The sequence below is a fragment of the Pongo pygmaeus genome, chromosome 3 (assembly GCF_028885625.2).
Source record: "Pongo pygmaeus isolate AG05252 chromosome 3, NHGRI_mPonPyg2-v2.0_pri, whole genome shotgun sequence".
In the NCBI taxonomy this organism is placed as follows: domain Eukaryota; kingdom Metazoa; phylum Chordata; class Mammalia; order Primates; family Hominidae; genus Pongo; species Pongo pygmaeus.
Genome location: NC_072376.2, coordinates 8,683,459 through 8,702,085, shown reverse-complemented (window position 1 = coordinate 8,702,085; position 18,627 = coordinate 8,683,459). Strand labels below are relative to the sequence as shown.

General features: G+C 46.4%; 1 protein-coding gene across 1 annotated transcript in view; it reads right to left on the bottom strand.

The window, feature by feature from the left end:
* Positions 1-17,110, bottom strand: part of OTOP1 (otopetrin 1) — a 38,350-nt gene extending 21,240 nt beyond the window's left edge. Inside the window, exons 1-2 of the mRNA XM_054485858.2 lie at positions 16,643-17,110; positions 3,206-3,342 (exon numbers count right to left, since the gene is read on the bottom strand). Coding sequence (XP_054341833.1) covers positions 3,206-3,342; positions 16,643-17,045 — 540 coding nt within the window. The 5' untranslated portion in view covers positions 17,046-17,110. The remainder of the gene's footprint in view (positions 1-3,205; positions 3,343-16,642) is intronic.
* Between the last annotated feature and the right edge of the window lie 1,517 nt (positions 17,111-18,627).

Below are 18,627 nucleotides of genomic sequence, written 5' to 3'. Positions count from 1 at the left end.
CGAACCCATGAAATAGGTACTGTGATTGTCCCCACCTTGCAAGTAAGACCCATGAGGCCCAGAGAAGTTAAGTAATTTGCCTGAAGTCACACAGCTGTGGTCAGAGCCAGAGTCATGCAATCTGACCAGAGAGCAAGCTTACAAGCCCTACACCAAACAGGGATCCAGCCTGTGCCCACACATCGCCCCCCTACCCCACTCTGAGGAAAGACTGCACATCCCAAAGACACCCTCTTCCAGTGGCCTCTGACCCACTACCCCTGTGCTCCTCCCTCTCTCACAAATGGTTCTGGGCCCTTCCCTGGCAGAAATCGACCCTCACCCCAAGCTGCCGAAATGGCCTCCTTTGTGCTCCCTCATTGCTCTGGGACATTGTGGTCAAAGCACTGAGCCCAGTGTTGTCACTGTTTTGGGGACTGTCTCTCACCTAACTGACACCCCCATGGTGTGTGCCACAGACCACGGCTTTGCACCCTTGTACTCCCCATGCTGAGAACCATGTTCACCCAGTACTTAAAGATGAACTGCATGAAAAATGAATGAATGAATGAATGCAGTTCGTTCTGGCCTCATTAAAGCTTTCCACATTGTCACTGTATCACTATAAGGCTCTGTCTTCATGGGATTCCCCTGGAATGAGCAGCCTGTTATCTTTGATCAGCTTGGGCTGTCATAACAAAGGACCACAGACCATCAGCTTCAATAACAGGAATTTCTCTTCTCAGGGTCCCGGGGCTAGAAATCCAAGATCAAGGTGTTGGTTCCTTTTGAGGCCTCTCTCTTTGGCTTGTAGATGGTCAATTTCCTCCAGTGTCTTTACGTGGCTGTCTCTCTGTGTGTGTCTGTGTCCTTCGCTCCTCTTCTTATAAAGACACCAGGGCCAGGCGTGGTGCCTCAGGCCTGTAATCCCAATACTTTGGGAGGCTGAGGCAGGTGGATTGCCTGAGGTCAGGAGTTCGAGACCAGCCTGGCCAACACGGTGAAACCTCATCTCTACTAAAAATACAAAAAATTAGCTGGGCATGGTGGCAGGTGCCTGTCATCGGAGCTACTTGGGAGACTGAGGCAGGAGAATTGCTTCAACCCAGGAGACGGAAGTTGCAGTGAGCCGAGATTACGCCACTGCACTGCAGCCTGGGTGACAAGCAAAATTCTGTCTCAAAAAAATAAAAAATAAAGACACCAGGCATATTGAATTTGGGCCACCTTAATGATCTCATTTAACCTCAATTTCCTCTAAACGACCCTATCTCCAAATACAGTCACATGCTCAGATACTGAGAATGAAGGTTTCGGCATATGAATTTCACAGGGGACACAACTCAGTCCATAACAGCTTTCAAGTGCAAGGCAGCCCCTCCAAATGAGCCCCTCAGCAAGCTCCCCAGTGATCCCCCCATGCCACCATGGAGCTAAACCGTTTCCAGGCTCACTGGGCATGTTCTGTCTGTTAGCTTCACTATTTGAGAATGTGTTTGATCTAGAGAAACACTCTGAGGTCATTCAGTGCTGTCTGGTAAGTCAGCTGGGGGTACAAGCTGAAGGTCACTTTGGATAAAAAATGAAGTTTTAAAAATGTCATCCCTGGTTTTCTAGAGGTAGAAAACTTTCCAAAGAACCTTCTCAAACTGGAAATCCAAAAATGTTTCCAGCAATGGCAGTATCACTAGAACAAGCTCATGGTCTTCCAGGGTGACTTGTCAGAAAGAAAATAATCATTGTGTCTCCGCAGTGACTTTGAGCAAGTTACTTGTCTTCTCTGAGCTCCAACTTCTTCGTTAGAAAAAAATGAGGGCAGAGCCTGCCATTTGCAACAACATGGGCAAATCTGGAGGACATTGTGCTCAGTGAAATAAGGCAGACACAGAAAGAAAAATACTGCATAATCTCACTTATATGTGGTATCTAGAAAAACGTTTTGAATCAAATGCATAAAAACAGACGGTAGAAGCTGGGCATGGTGACATGGGCCTGTAGTCCTACTTACTAGGGAGACTGAGGCAGGAGGATCACTTGAGCTGAATTCAAGGCTGCAGTGATCCATGATGGCACCACTGCGCTCTACCCTGGGCAACAGAGCAAGACCCTGTCTCTAAAATTAAATTAAATTAATAAATAAAAACAAAATAACCTAAAGAGTAGAATGGTGGTTGGAGGGGAAAAATTAGAAGATTTTGGTCAAAGGGTACAAAGTTGCAAATACGTAAGATGAATAATTCTAGAGATGTAATGGACAACGTGAAGACTGTAGTTAATAATATTGTATTGTATTGTATACTGGAAATTTGCTAAGAGAATAGATTTTAGGTGCTCTTACCATACCCAAAAAAAGAAAGGCAACTATGTGAGATGACAGACGTAAATATGCTTGACTGTGGTAATCACTTCCCTATGGATAGGAATATCAAAGAATCACGTTGTATACCTTAAACATATACAATAAAAAAGAAAAAAAATGAGGCTGACATTTCAACAATTCAGATCCTGACTCTGATAACATTACCACGGATTTCTGCCAAGGGCAAACACTACCCTGAAGGCCTGTCTAACATTCTTTTCAACCATGAAATTTTTCTGACCCTAAGCTATGTATTTAAATTATATTTATCAAATCCTTCCTTCTGAGCCACACCAAGTTTACCAGTGCTGTGGGAAAAAATCTTCATACATTTCTAAAAGATTTTAATCCCCAAACGAGAAAACAAAAGTGTTTCCATGACCCAGAGAAGGCACTGCAATGGCACAAGGTTTCTATGTAGGAAGAATATTAATTTTAAAAAAATTGATTTTGGCAATGGCTGCATAACTCTACAAACAGACTAAACCACTGAATTGCACATGTTAAATGGGCGAATTATACGCCACGTGAATTCTCTCAATAAAGCTGTTACATACCTAGAAAATAAAATTCCCTCAAGCCTTTACTGTAGACTCTGGCTTGGCAGAATTTCCTGACTCTTCATCATTAGAAGTTCTGCCTCATAGGATCCCTGCGAAAATGGCCATGGGGACACAGAGTTTTATTTTGCAATGGAGGCAGCTGAAGAACTAAGCCTCAAACAGACTTCAGTTCACCTCAGTCACTTCAGTTCACAGCTGCTCACACTAGCTCCACTTGCCACACGTCTTGATGTTACAAGTTTCTGCACAACCTGGGATACACTTCACAGGAATGAGACAACATAAATAAACATCAGTGGTTTACCTGCAACAAAGTATGCACTGAATGGGTGACAGGGAAAACTCCTTCAGTGGCTGATAAACATTCTGAAAATCCAATGAAGTATCCAATTTTAAGGCATCCCAGGATGATGGTAATGACTGCAAACAATGTGATACTACCTAAATGTGGGATGAAGGGGGAAGTGGAAACACACACATTCCATTAATATACATTGATGTCATTTCAAAATAAATTATATTATGTATTAAACCCTTATGTATATGGTCAAACGATTTTTCACAAGGGTGCTGAGACCGTTTAATGGGAAAAGGGCAGTCTTTTCAACAAATGTGGTGGGAAAACTGGATACCCACATGCAAACGAATAAAGTTGGACCCTCACCTTACACCATATACAAAAATTAACTCAAAACAGATAAAAGATCTAAATATAAAAGTATGAACCTTGTAAAAGAAGACATGGGGAAAAGCTTCATGACATTGGCTTTGGCAATAATTTCTTGGCTATGACACCAAAAACGCAAGCAACAAAAATTAAAATAAATAAGCTGAACTACACGAAAATGAAAACTTTTTGCACATCACAGGACGCTACCAATGAAGTGGAAAGACAGCCCACAGAACTGGAGAAAACATTAGCAAATTATATATCTAATAAGTCATTAATATCCACAATATACAGATTTGTATACATTAAATACCTCATATAATGAAATCGTACAGTACTGTCCTTTGGTGGTTGACTTTATTTTACTTAGCATAATGTCCTCATGGCACATCCATACTGTATCATGTGTCAGAATTTCCTTCCTTTTTAAGCCGAATAATATTTTGTTGTATGTTTATATCTCATTGTGTTTATCCATCTATCTGTTGATGGATGTTGGGTTGCTTCCACTTTTGGATACTGAAAATAAGCTGCTATGAGAGAATTTATAGAGAATTCTTATATATTAACAACAATGGGCTGGGCACAGTGGCCCACACCTGTAATCCCAGCACTTTGGGAGGCCGAGGAGGGTGAATAACTTGAGGTCAGAAGTTGGAGACCAGCCCAGCCAACGTGGTGAAATCTGTCTCTACTAATAATACAAAAATTAGCCTGGTATGGTGGTGCATGCCTATAATCCCAGCTACTTGGGATGCTGAGGCAGGAGAATCCCTTGAACCAGGGAGGCAGAGGTTGTAGTAAGCTGAGATCATGCCATTGAACTCCAGCCTGGGCAACAAAAGCGAAACTCTGTCTCCAAAAATCAATCAATCAACAATGACAAAAGCCAATTTAAAAATTGGCAAAGGACACGAATAAACATATCTCCAAAGAAGACATAAAGATGGCCGGCAAGTACACGAAAAGATGCTCACCATCACTAATTATTAGAGAGATGCAAATCAAAACTACAAAATACCGTCACACTATCAGGATGGCTACTATCAAAAAAAAAAAAAAAAAAAAGAAAATAATAGAAAATAACAAGCATTGGTGAGGATATAGAGAAATAGTGCTCTGTTGGTAGGAGTGTAAAATGGTACAGCTACTACTGAAAACAGTAGGGAGGGCCTTCAAAAAATTCAAAATTCTATTATGGCATGATCTGGCATTTTTCACTTCTGAGTATATACCCAAAAGAATTGAAAGCAGGGACCCTAGGGGATATCTGTATTCTCCTGTTCATAGCAGCATTATTTTCAGTATCCAAAAGGTGGAAGCAACCCAGCATCCATCAACAGATGGATGGGTAAACACAATGAGGTATAGACATACAACAAAATATTATTCAGTTTAAAAAGGAAGGAAATTCTGACACATGATACAGTATGGATGAGCCATGAGGACATTATGCTAAGTAAAATAAACTCAACCACAAAAGGACAATACTGGAGGATTTCATTATATGAGGTATCAAATGTAAGCAAATTCATAGACAGAAGTAGAATGGTGGTTGCCAGGTGCTAGAGGGAGGGAAGAATGAGGAGTTAGTGTTTAATGAGGACAGAGTTTCAGTTTTGCAAGACGAAAAAGTTCTGGAGGTTGGTTGCACAACAGTGTATATGTACTTAACACCACTGAGCTGTACACTTAAAAACTGGTAAGTTGGTAAATTTTATATATATAAATGCGTGTTTTACCACAATTAAAAATATATTAATAAAATAAATTCTAGCCCGAGCATGGTAGCTCATGCCTGTAATTCCAGCACTTTGGGAGGCCAAGGTGGGAGGATCACTTGAGGCCAAGAGCCTAAGCAACCCCATCTCTACCCAAAAATAACATAATAATTATTTCTAAATAAATAAATAAATTCTACTGTTGAGCTGCGAAGGTAAAACTAGAAGGCAGGTGCTGTGTCCTGTTCATCATTGTACCCACCCCATAGCCCAGAGTCTGACAAATGATACACAATCAACAAAGCCTGGTCCAATCAACAGAAGGCTTCTAGAAGCTTTCTCAAAAAGGAGCAATTTAAGAATGTCACTGCTCTACTCAAAAATCTCAGTTCTCTAATCCTAAAATCCTGTTCTCTAAAGAATAAGAGCGCAGCTGGCCGGGTGCAGTGGCTCACACCTGTAATCCCAGCACTTTGGGAGGCCGAGGAGGGTGGATCACCTGAGGTTGGGAGTTCAAGACCAGCCTGACCAACATGGAGAAACCCCATCTCTACTAAAAAATACAAAATTAGCGGGTGTGGTGGTACATGCCTGTAATCCTGCTACACGGGAGGCTGAGGCAGGAGAATCACTTGAACCCAGGAGGTGGAGGTTGCACTGAGCCGAGATCACATGATTGCACTCCAGCCTGGGCAACAAGAGTGAAAAACTCTGTCTCAAAAAATATATATATTAATATGAAATAATAAGAAATAAGAGTGCAGAGTGTGCAGGTCATACAGGTATACAGGAATTCTCTTTGCAACTTTTCCATAAATCTAAAGTTTTTCTAAAATAGGAAGTTTATTTATTTATTTATTTATTTGAGACAGGGTCTTGTTCTGTCACCCTGGCTGGAGTGCAGTGGCATGATCTTGGCTCACTGCAACTTCCACCTCCTAGGTTCAAGTGATTCTTGTGCCTCAACCTCAATCCCAAGTACCTGGGATTATAGGCGTGCACCACCACGCCCAGCTAATTTTTTGTATTTTTAGTAGAGATAGGTTTTTTGCTATGCTGGCCAGGCTGGTCTTAAACTCCTGGCCTCAAGTGGTCCGCCTGCCTCAGCCTCCCAAAGTGCTGGGATTACAGGCATGAGTCACTGAGCCTGGCTGAAAGTATATTAAAAAAAAAAAAATAGATGGGTAAGGGCTCTATAGTAGTAGTTGAGGAAGGGCCTGTGCTAGGTGTACTGAAGAAAGGAAGCAATCTTTGATAATATAATGAGCATGGTTTTGCCCAAAATATGAAAACAAACTAATAAAAAATTTGCATATAAAAAGACTGGAAAGGAATATACAAAATACATTAAAAAGACACTTGGTGACAAATGAAGAAATTCGTGAGAAAAAGGCAGTGATCATGAGCGCTTGATCAAGTCAGAGTTCCTCATCTCTCTCCTGGGCTAGCATTGACCACCATTTACACATTTGCTCCTACCAACAGGAGGAAACTGGATCGTGTATGACGTGCATTAAGGCACTGAGCAGAGAAGAGGGCATGAGCCATAACATTGGGCTATAACGTTACAGCCCCAGCCTGAGAAGCCTCCTCTGAAAAGTAATGCAATCGCCTGGCACTTTTCCACTGCTCAAAGCCTTATAGAAACAACTCTAACTCACATTTATTTTTTAATCCTGGAAACATCCCAATGAAATCAGGAACTTTGTAAGAGTGGAGATTCGATCCCAGTGCTTTGAAATGTTTTGACAAATACGTGGTCAGTTTTAATTACAAAAAAACATAGCAAGATGAGGCGAGGCAGCATGGTTGAGTGGCAAGAGCACAGGCCTGAAACTGTAGAGACCTGGACACTCACAGAATACATGAGTCACTTCCTGCTCCCAGCCTCAGGATTCCCATACAGAAAATGAGGATGGTCTACAGCAGTGGTTCTCAAACTGGAGACTGGATCAGAATCAGCTGCAGGGCTTGTTAAAACACAAATTCCTGGGCTCCGCCTCCAGAGTTTCTGATTCAGTAGGTCTGGGCAGGGCCCCGAAATTTGCATCTCTAACAAATTTTCAAGTGGGGCTGCCACTGTTGATCTAGGCCCCACTTTGAAAACTACTGGTCTAGACCATCTCTGTGGTTGACATGTCAAGGGTTCAGTAATAAATACTTTACATATTTTCTTATACTCTTTAAGTTCTCCCTTTCTTCCTATGTTCATCCATTCATCCATGGATTCATTCACCTAGTTATTTATACAACAAATATCTTGGGGACTCCTACTATGTATGAGGCATTGTGCCAAGGGCTCAAAGACAGACATATGAGATTGCTGTAGAAACAAAAATATACAAGTATAATATTGCATAAATTGGGGTGTGCACAAAATATCAGAGAGATGAGCTGGCAACAGACTTTTTCTGTGCAGCCTGGGAAACCAGAAGACAGTGGAGGAATGTGTCGCAAGGAAAGGACTGCACCTCAAAAACCTTATTCCCAGCTAAGATGTCGCCCACGTGTCAGGGCAAAAGGCAGAATGATGTTTGAAGATACACAAAATGTAATTTTTTCAACAACTATTTATTGAGCAGCAACCATGGGCCAGGCATTGTCCCAGGCATTGAAGATATAAAGGTCAATAAAATAGAGTGTCTGCCCTTGAGGACTTTCACATCTAGTGGGAAAGGCACAAAATAAACCAGTAAATAGTAAACATATAAAGAATGTCAGGAAGTGCTAAGTGCATGAAGAAAAGTAAAGCAGAAAAGGGGACTGAGGTTGAAGGTACATGGGCAGGAAAGGAGGTGATTGTTGAACAGAGAACAGAGGGTGAGAGAAAACTGTCATCCACATAACTTGTCTGACAAAGGACTCTAACCAAGCAGCTTGTGAACTGGAAGAGAGTCCCCAAAAGAGGGGAAGATGAAGAGGAGAGCAAATTATAGTGACCAATCAACTTTGTGGAAACCTGGAGTAGGGTGGAGGTATAATGGATGGAGAGACAGATGGAGATAGATAATTAGATTAATAGGAGAGAAAAGAAGAAAAGAACTTAAATTCAAATGGATAAACTGCCTGAGATGTGTAATTTACATGCCCTATAAAGACTTGTCATACAGAATAGACATTTTGAGGTGAAATTCTATTAACTATCTCTACAAAACCCCTAAGTTCGGCCGAGCACAGTGGCTCACACCTGTAATCCCAGCGCTTTGGGAGGCCGAGGCAGATGGATCACCTTAGGTCAGGAGTTCGAGACAAGCCTGGCCAACATGGTGAAACCCCGTCTTTACTAAAAATAAAAAATTAGTCAGGTGTGGTGGCAAGCACCTGTAGTCCCAGCTACTTGGGAGGCTGAAGCAGGAGAATGGTGTGAACCCGGGAGGCAGAGTTTGCAGTGAACCAAGATTGCGCCATTGCACTCCAGCATGGGTGACAGAGCGAGACTCCAACTCAAAAAAAAAAAAAAAAAAAAAAAACCAACAACAACAAAAAAACCTAAGTTGGGAAAGGACTGGATAGGGAACAAAGAAAAACCTTTGAAAGCCCTCATGGTAAATAAATAGAAAAGGAGAGGGAAGAAGGGAAAGGAATAGGGAGGCAAACATATCCTAAAGGTCTCATCCCATTAGGTAGAGAGGAAGTGAGAGCAGCAAACATCTTGGAGTGGGACACAGTGTGGCTCACTGAGGGAAATGTTCAATATTTTGTTTTCAAATAAGAATGCAGTAATAGGCAGCTGGGTGCGGTGACTCACACCTATAATCCCAGCACTTTGGGAGGCCAAGATGGGTGGAACACTTGAGGTCAGGAGTTCGAGACCAGCTGGGCCAGGATGGTGAAACCTCGTCTCTACCAAAAACACAAAAAATTAGCCCAGTGTGGTGATGGGCACCTGTAGTCCCAGCTACTTAGGAGGCTGAGGCAGGAGAATCGCTTGAACCTGGGAGGCAGAGGTTGCAGTGAGCCGAGATCGTGCCACTGCACTCCAGCCTGGGTGACAAAGCGAGACTCTGTCTCAAAAAAAAAGAATGAAGTAATATGCATCTGATTATGAGAGTGAGGGAAGAAAAAAATGGCCATTAATGGAATAAAAAATCACAATAAATTTTTCAAATGCTCAAAAAAGGCAAACGTGGAAAAGGAAAAGGAAGAAATACAAATGTAAAATATATCATCATAAACATCATAAAGAAAAATGGAAACAAAAAAGCCAACTATAAATTATTACTATAAATTAGAATGATCTAAATCCTCCCACTAAGTAGTAAGCAAGAATAGGAAGATTGAATTAAAAACAAAACCTAGTTACATGATCTTACACAAATTGCACTTTTAACAAAGTAATAAAGGTTTAACATAAAGTAGTGGACAAAGGAATGCAAACAAAAAGAAAGTCAGAATGGCAATATTAATATCAGACCATATGGGATTTAAAGTTAATGTAATAAGTAGGATAAAGAATCCTTCCTCCTTTATCACTACATATGATAAAAGACAGATTGCCGGGCGCGGTGGCTCACGCCTGTAATCCCAGCACTTTGGGAGGCCGAGGCGGGCGGATCACGAGCTCGGTAGATCAAGACCATCCTGGCTAACACGGTGAAACCCTGTCTCTACTAAAAATACAAAAAAATTAGCCAGGCATGGTGGCGGGTGCCTGTAGTCTCAGCTACTCGGGAGGCTGAAGCAGGAGAATGGCGTGAATCCAGGAGGCAGAGCTTGCAGTGAGCCAAGATCGTGCCATTGCACTCTAGCCTGGGTGACAGAGTGAGACTCTATCTCAAAAAAAAAAAAAAAAAAGACATACTGTATGAGGAAGATATAACAGCCACACATGTGCCCAAATAAAACAGTTTTTGCTTTATATATATGCACATATATATGTATAAATGTATATACGTGTATATATACACGTATATACGTATATACGTGTATATATACATATATGTATACATATATACATGTATATACGTATATAAGTGTATATACATATATATGTATACATATATATACATATATATGTATACATATATATATATATATATTTTTTTTTTGAGATGGAGTTTCGCTCTTGTCGGCCAGGCTGGAGTGCAAAGGCACAAGCTCTGCCCACTGCGACCTCTGCCTTCCAGATTCAAGGGATTCTCCTGCCTCAGCCTCCCTGCTTTATATATTTAACTGCTGGTAATAAAAAAACAAAATGGAAAATTTCAGAACTAGATAGATCAAGTAGACAAAATATAAGACACAGAAGAATTGAATCATACAATCAATGAACTTGCCTTTATATGTATATAAAATCTTGCATACCTCAAAACAGAGTATACAATGTTGGATGTCCATGGAATATTGACAAAAATATGCTCTGAAAGACAGTAGAACATAGAGTGGCAGAGGCCAGCTGCCCATTTCCTACCACTTATTAGTTGATGACCTTGGGCAATTACTTCACTTACCTTTGCCTCAGTTTCCCCATCTCTAAGATGTAATGACAGTAATAACACCTATCTCATAGGGGTGCTGAGGAGATTAAGTGAGTCATTACATGGAAGTCACCTAGAACAGTGTTCCTTACCTAGAAAGCTCTATAAGCGGGATGTTATTATCATCACTCAATCGCCAAGAAAAAGTTGGTGCATTAGAACAATCAGAAAGTTTACCAGCTACAATACTTGAGAATAATCCAAAGACTACCTAGGGTATCCATCTAGTGATGGCAGAGGGAACCCCCTCCTCTTTGTTAGGCACCCAAATCCCTTCTAGGAGTCTAGAATCTTGAATCCCCCTCTTAGAGGTGGAAAGTCCCACAGAGTTAGTCTACATTCTATCCCATGCAAGAATGCTTTCCAATGCATCATGACCGGCAGCCATCTGATCTCTACTTGGACAAGCCCAGGGCTGGGAGGCTCAACATCTCTCAAAGCGCACCCTTCCATCACCAGCTGCTACTTACTTTTATTTTATTTTATTTTATTTTATTATTTTATTTTATTTTATTTTATTTTATTTATTTTAATTTAATTTTATTTTAGAGATGGAGTCTCACTCTATTGTCCAGGCTGGAGTGCAGTGGCATGATATTGGCTCACTGCAAACTCTGCCTCCTAGGTTCAAGCAATTCTCCTGCCTCAGCCTCCCAGGTAGCTGGGATTACAGGCACCCCACATAGCGAGACCCGTGTCTCTACAAAAATCAATTTTAAAAAAATGAGCCAGGCGTGGTAGCACACACCTGTAGTCCCAGCTATTCGGGAGGCTGAGGTGGGAGGAGCACTTGAGCCCCAGAGTTTGAGGCTATAGTGAGCTATAATCACACCACTTCATTCCTGCCTGGGAGACATAGGGAGACCCTGTCCTTATTAAAAAATAAAAATAAAATAAAGAAAGAAAGAAGACTTGCAGGTGTTGCCTCCCACCTGAACCTCTCAGCCTTCCTGCAGACCTGGGCTCCTCCCAGGCCCCTGGTTGTAGCCCTGCTCAAGGGTGCTGTGCTGCTTACTCTGTCCCCACCCCCAAGCTCCTAGAAGTCTCACAGGTCATGCTCCCCAGCTTCCCAGTGACGGCTCATTAGCTGTTTGTTTATTGCTGTTTCTCTACCTGAACATCAGCTCCACCTGAGGAGAGCCTTTCATAGCTGCAACCCCAGTGCCTAAAACAGAAAGCAGCAAATGATTCATAATTGGCTGTGTCCCACCACGCCCATCTTTTTGTATTTTTAGTAGAGACGGGGTTTCACCGTGTTGGCCAGGCTGGTCTCAAACTCCTGACCTCAGGTGATCTGCCCACCTCAGCCTCCCAAAGTGCTGGGACTACAGGTGTGAGCCACCACGTGTGGCCTGGTGCTTACTTTAGAATGCTTTTCTTTATATTGAAGTGCAGTTGACTTCCCAGAACCATCATCCTCTTCCCTGGAGCTTCTATCATCATTCACTTATTCATCCACCCATCTAGTCATCCATCCATCCATCCAATCATTCAATCATTCAATTATTCAGTAGATATGAATTGGCATTTACTACATGTTAGGCACTGTGCCAGGAGCTCAGGATACAATGGTAAGCACATTCAGACAGGGTCTCTGCCTTTAGGGGCTCAGTCTGGCTACCCCAACAATCACTGAATAATACAATCTCCTGCTTGATTAGTGCTAGAAAGAAAATGAAGAGTGCTATGAGACCATACAACCTGGGGGCTGCCCCTGGTCTGAAACTATCGGGACAGGCTTCCCAGAGGAAGTGACTCTTACTTGCTGATAGACAGAGGATGGCCTGGAGCTGACAGGTGCAAGGCAGCAGCACTTTCTACCCTGTGACCTCCACATCCTTCTCTCTTCTGGACTGACCCTCTTTTTGCTCCTCCTGCCGCCACTCTTTCCAGGGGCCTGTGAAATTCTCAAGGAGGATGAGACCCTCCACACACAGTCTGATTTCCTTTCCAATGAAAGCCAAGCCTGCATCTGACTTTTTGGCAACCACATTCGCTTGTTTGTGTTGAAATTGTGACACTGTGTCTATATCTTCCATTGGACCGGAAATATCATCTAAGAAAACAAATATGTAAGAAAACACATGCAGTTAAGCAAGACCCTCATAGTGGCCCCAGAGTGGATCTTGGGGATCATTGCTCTTTTTCCTGAGGGACTTGCCCTCTGTCTATTCGTCTAAGATTGTCACCAACACCAGGGCAGAGCTGAGTTCCTGGGTCAAACCTGTCTTTCCAGGTAGAATTCCAGAGGAAACCCCAGTCCCTGTTGGAGCTGAAGGTGCTTCCTTTTGGCACCAGAGCCTCCCGACACTAATAATTAGCTTCTTGCTTCTTTGAGGAACCCACAGGAATGGCCAGGGCTTTGCAAACTGCTTCTCTCGACATCCCCCAGCTCCTCCCAGAGAGGCAGCTGGGATTCTTATCTTACTGATGAGGAAAGCAGGACTCAGAAAGGTGAAGGTGATACAGCTGAGACCTCAAGCCAAACCTTCCAGAGCCAACACCATTTCCATGATACACACACCTCACTTGAATTACATTATTATGAGGCAACTCAATGAATGTCTAAACAGCCACCATCTACTGAACACCTATCACGTGCTCTCTCTACCTTGCCCATTTATTCCCTCTCTACTTAGTGTCCCAAAGACACCTCAAACGTAGCATGTCCATAAGAGAAATATAGCATGTCATTGGTGTTGTGTCCCCACCCTGCTCTTCCCTTTGGCTTCCCAATCTTGGGAAATGGTGCAACCATTCACCCATAGACTCAGGCGCCAATGCTCGGAGTCAACCTGAAAGGAGGCAGAGAGAGAGGAAGAACAAAAAAACATGGATGGATGGATGGATGGTTGGATGGATGGATGATGAATAAGTGTGGATAGGTGGATGGATGGATCGTGGATTAATAAGTGAATGATGATAGAAGCTCCAGGGAAGAGGATGATGGTTCTGGGAAGTTAACTGCACTTCAATATAAAGAAGAGCATTCCTTGGATAAGCACAGACTGAGTAGAAAAAAGAAAAAGAAGGAGGAGGAGGAGAAAGAGGAGGAGGAGGAGGAGGAGGAGAGAAGGAGAAGGAGAAGGAGGAACATTCTAAATGCACCAGGCTGGGCATGGTGGCTCACGCCTGTAATCCCAGCACTTTGGGAAGCAAAGGCAGGCGGATAACCTCAGCTCAGGAGTTTGAGACCAACCGGGCCAACATGGTGAAACACTGTCTCTACTAAAAAATACAAAAGTTAGCTGGGTGTGGTGGCATGTGCACCTGTAGTCCCAGCTACTCAGGAGGCTGAGGCAGGAGAATCACTTGAACCCAGGAAGTGGAGGTTGCAGTGACCCATCATCTAGCCACTGTACTCCAGCCTTGACAACAGAGTGAGATTCCAACTCAAAACAAAAACAAAAACAGCAGGGGAGAGAGGAAGAGAGGAAGGAAGAGAAAGAGAGGAGAGAGGGAAGAGGGATAGTGGAGAGAAGGATAGAGGAAGGAAGAGAGAAAGGAAGGATGAAGGAGGAGAAGAGAGAAAGAAAATGAAAAAAATAAGGAAAGGGAGGCCGGGCATGGTGGCTCACACCTGTAATCCCAGCACTTTGGGAGGTTAAGGCAGGCAGATCACGAGGTCAGGAGTTCGAGACCAGCCTGGCCAACATGAGGAAACCCCGTCTCTACTAAAAATACAAAAAATAGCTGGGCATGGTTGCAGGCGCCTATAATCCCAGCTACTCAGGAGGCTGAGGCAGGAGAATCGTTTGAACCTGGGAGGCGGAGGTTGCAGTGAGCCGAGATCATACCATTGCACTCCAGCCTGGGCGACAGGGCAAGACTCCATCTCAAAAAAAAAAAAAAAAAAAAAAAAAAAGAAGGAAAGGGAGAGAGGAGGGAAGGGGAGGGAACAGGGAGGGAGGGAGAAGGAAGAAAGGAAAGGAGAAGGAGGGAAGGAAGAAGGGAGAAAAAAGGATGGAGGAGAAAAAGAAGTGAGGAACAAAAAAGGGGGCTTTGACTGCAGGAAAACACAGGTAAAGGCTCGTGTGCATAATACTTTTTAGCCTGTGTAAGTCAATATCCTAAAATAACACTTTGTGCCTTGTTTTAAATAGCACCAGATTCACTGTCATTCACAGAGTCACAAAACCATTAACTTCCCTAAAACAACCATTTTTAGGACAGAAATTTGGGCCACCCTGCAATGGTGTCAAATTTCCCCAAAAGCAAGATGAACTAGATCCAGTCCCTGAGCCTAAGAAGTCTAAAATCTCTTCTGGATGATAAGGCTAATATCCAACAGTCATAATACAAGGCAGAAATGGACAACGACCAAAAGAGCTTTACACAAGGAGGGCCATGGTGGCCCATGGAAGTGAGGAGTAATTCCTGCCAGGCATTTGTAAAGAGGGTGGCATCTGGCCAGGACCTTTGAAAGAAGTGTGGAAAGGAGGCCTAGTGTGTGCTGGGCAGCCACCTCATCAGTCACTGGATCCTATGCAGTGTGGGATCCCCATTCTACAGATGCTGAAACCAGGGTTCAGGATGAGGAAGGCAATCAAGTAACTTGCCCGAGGTTACGCATGCAAGGCACACGGAAGCCCCACTCTAATGGAGATTTAAATTCAGGTCTAATATGAGAATCCAAGTGGCAATGTGTGATGTGTCTGGACCACGTGGTGTGAAATGCACTCGGCCTTTCCTGGGAAGGTTACTCAGACAGAAGCTTTCTTCACAAGCATGCTCCCCACGGCCTCCTCCCTTTCACCTGCACCATGTCTGTCTCCCATTCAAGACTGGCAGCCCCAGCCAGGCACAATAGCTCATGCCTGTGATCCCAGCATTTTGGGAGGCCAAGGCAGGAGGATCCCTTGAGGCCAGGAGTTTGAGAACAGGAGACAACACAACGAGGCCCTATCTGTACAAAATATAACAAAACTTAGCCAGGCAAGGCCATGTGTGCCTATAATTCCAGCTATTCAGGAGGCTGAAGTGGGAGGATTGCTTGAGCCCAGGAGGAAGAGGCTGTAGTGAGCTGTGATTGTGCCACTGCACTCCAGCCTGGGAGATAGAGCAACATTGTCTCAAAAAAAAAAAAAATGTGGCAGCCCCTTGAGGAAGGAAGAGTTCCTATCTTGACAATTTCAGCCAATGCCTGAGTACCAGCAGGAGCCTCTATCCCTCTCTGCCCCACCCTGCATCCACGCATTCATTACTTCATTCATCCCCCCTCATTTTCTCAACACCCACTTCGTGCCAGGCCCCGAGGTGGCTCTAGGACGGAGAGACAGGGATTACAGAGCTCGCCAGTGGAGTGGAGGGTACAGACATGTCGACAAGAACACTGGAGCCCAGTGCGGGCTGGGGGCGTGTGGTCAGACCTGCAAAGCGGGGAGGAGAAGGCGGTCGGAGAAGCTTCGCGGGGAGAATGGGGTGAGGCCTGAGCCCTGTCTCGGAAAGCAGAGGGGCAGGTGGGAGAGTGGAAAAGACATTCCTGGAGGAGGGAACCGAAGGCGCCGAATGTGCAGAGGCACAGATCCTGCGATGGGAGAGAAAGTCCGCAAGAATGACCCCAGCACAGGATGAGAACAAAGGAGGGGAGCAAAGGAAACGGGCCCTCGGGGGCCGGGTGCTAGAAGGCTGTGAGTGTCAGGGGAGGAAGAGTGGCCTCCATCATGGGGTCAGTAGGGCCACTGCATGGCTTTAAGCCAGGGAAGGACAAGAGAGGTTTCTGTAATTGTGGCTGTAATGATGGAAGCGTCTGGAGGCGGAGAGGAGGCTCCTGCGGCGACCCAGGCTTGAGAGAGAGAGAGGAAAGAAGGAAGGGCAGGATGCAGCTAGCGGGCGAGGAGACGGAGACCCGCTCGCCCGGCGCCTGGACTCACCGCGCAGCCAGCCGGCCCCGGCGTGCGTGTCCTTGAGGCGGAAGAGGCGGCGGTGCGCGGAGCTGCGGCCCACGTACCACAGCATCCACAGCAGCTGCAGCAGCATGAGCGCCGTCAGGAAGCACAGCAGGTCGCTCTTGCTCACGCCCGCGGCGTGCACGGCCCAGGCCAGCAGCAGCAGCAGCCCCACCACGAACACGATCAGCCCATACTGACTGCTCAGCATCTCGGCCAGCTTCTGTGGGACGCTGGCGCGCACACCGCCCCGCCGGGGGGCCGGGGACTCCGGGGACCTCAGGGCCGGGGGCGAGGGAGGCGGGCAGGCCGCTGGCCCCGATGACCCCGCGACCGAGGCGCTCGCAGCTGCCCGGGGCGAGGCGGGCGACCCGAGGCCCTCGAGCATCTTCGAGACACCCGCGCCAAGTCTGGTCCCGGAGGTGGCTGCCGTCGGGCCCCGCCTGCGCTCCTGGCTCCTGTCCTTGCCCCGACGCCTCTGCCAACCAGCACCTCCCTTTTCAACTCCCCTCCGATTCCTACCCCACGCCCCTGCCAACCTGCCCCGTCTCCTGTCACCTCCCGACGCCCGCCCTCCCCTCTTCTGCCCCTTCGTCCTCCGTCAAGGTACCACCCTGTCCACTTACCCAGCGCCCCGCCCCGCTGACCTGGGGTTCTACGAGCTCCCTTGCCCACTGCCCCTCACTGGGCAACGCCCGGGGCAGCCATCTGCCCCCTCCGGACCCACGCGGACAGCTCCCCGCTCCTGATCCCTGGGACACTGGCCAGCCCTGCCGCGACACTAGCTCGTCCTCCCGCACCTCCGCCCGCGCGCCCGGCCCCCGTCCGCCGTCTGCAGCCCTCACCCCTGCGCCGACGCCCGCCCACCCAGCCCCTGTCCGGGCGCCCCGGAAACGCTGGGTGATGAGAGGTGCCTCCCGGGGTCCCGGGGTTGCCGGGCTGGGGAGAGGGGGTCTCCCGGAGCCAGCCCGAGGGGGGTGTGCGCGGGGGGCGTGGCTGCTGCCAAGTGGGGCGCCCGGGGCTCCACAGTGGCGTGCGATGCTCCGGGCCTTCCCCGAGGGTCTCCGTTGGGGAACCCAGAGGTCCAGGTGATCCTGCCTGGGTCCGTGTCCGAGCGTCCGACGGTCTGTCCTCGTCCCTGCGTATTTCTGTATTGTCTTCTCTGTGCGGGTCACTCTATGTCTGGCCGTCTGTTTTCGGGTGTGTCTGGTTAGGGGTGGAGGAGCGCCCGTCACTGGCTCTCTGCAGTGGGGGAGGGGCCGCCTTCTGTGGGTTTTTCTGTTTGTCCGTCTGGTGTGCCTGTGTGTCGGCTGCAAGATGCCCAGGCGCAGAATAAGACCTGAGCCACTTTCTAAGAAAAGAGACCATCCCGCACCCTCCCCCAAAGGAGCGGCAGCCGTTCTTGACCCAGAGGAGCTGGAATGAGGGACGCCCCGGGGTCTGCCCTGTTGCTACTGGCGCCCAAGCGTCTTCACCAGCCCCTTCCAAAGCCCGGGTGCCCGCCTGGCACCCGCCTGCTCCCGGAAGGGGACTGCGTCTGCCAGGGCGCCCCGCTCGGGTGCCGCTAAGTGGAGGTCTGGGAAGTTTCTGCAGAAGAGCTTTCTACGGGTCCGGCGTGGCTGACAGGAGGCGCCAGACCCCAGGCCCCCAGCCGCAGGTTGGAAAGGGGAGTTGGGAGCGAGCCTGGGGCTAGCCCCCAACCCACCGTGCAGCAGCCCAGGGCTGCGTCCCGGAAGACACTCTCTCCCTCTTGGTTTAAGGTTCTTGCCGTCTTGAAATTCTTAATTTTTGAACAAGAGGGCCCAAGTTTTTGTTTTGCGCTAAGCGCAGCAAATTGCAATAGCAGGTCCTGACTAGTAAAGGAGGGATGGGGAGTCCTGGGCTAGCAAGGAGTCAACCTGGGGGACCTTACCTTGCCGCCATCATTCTTCCAATTCATGCATTCATTCATTTGATCAACACATATGTAT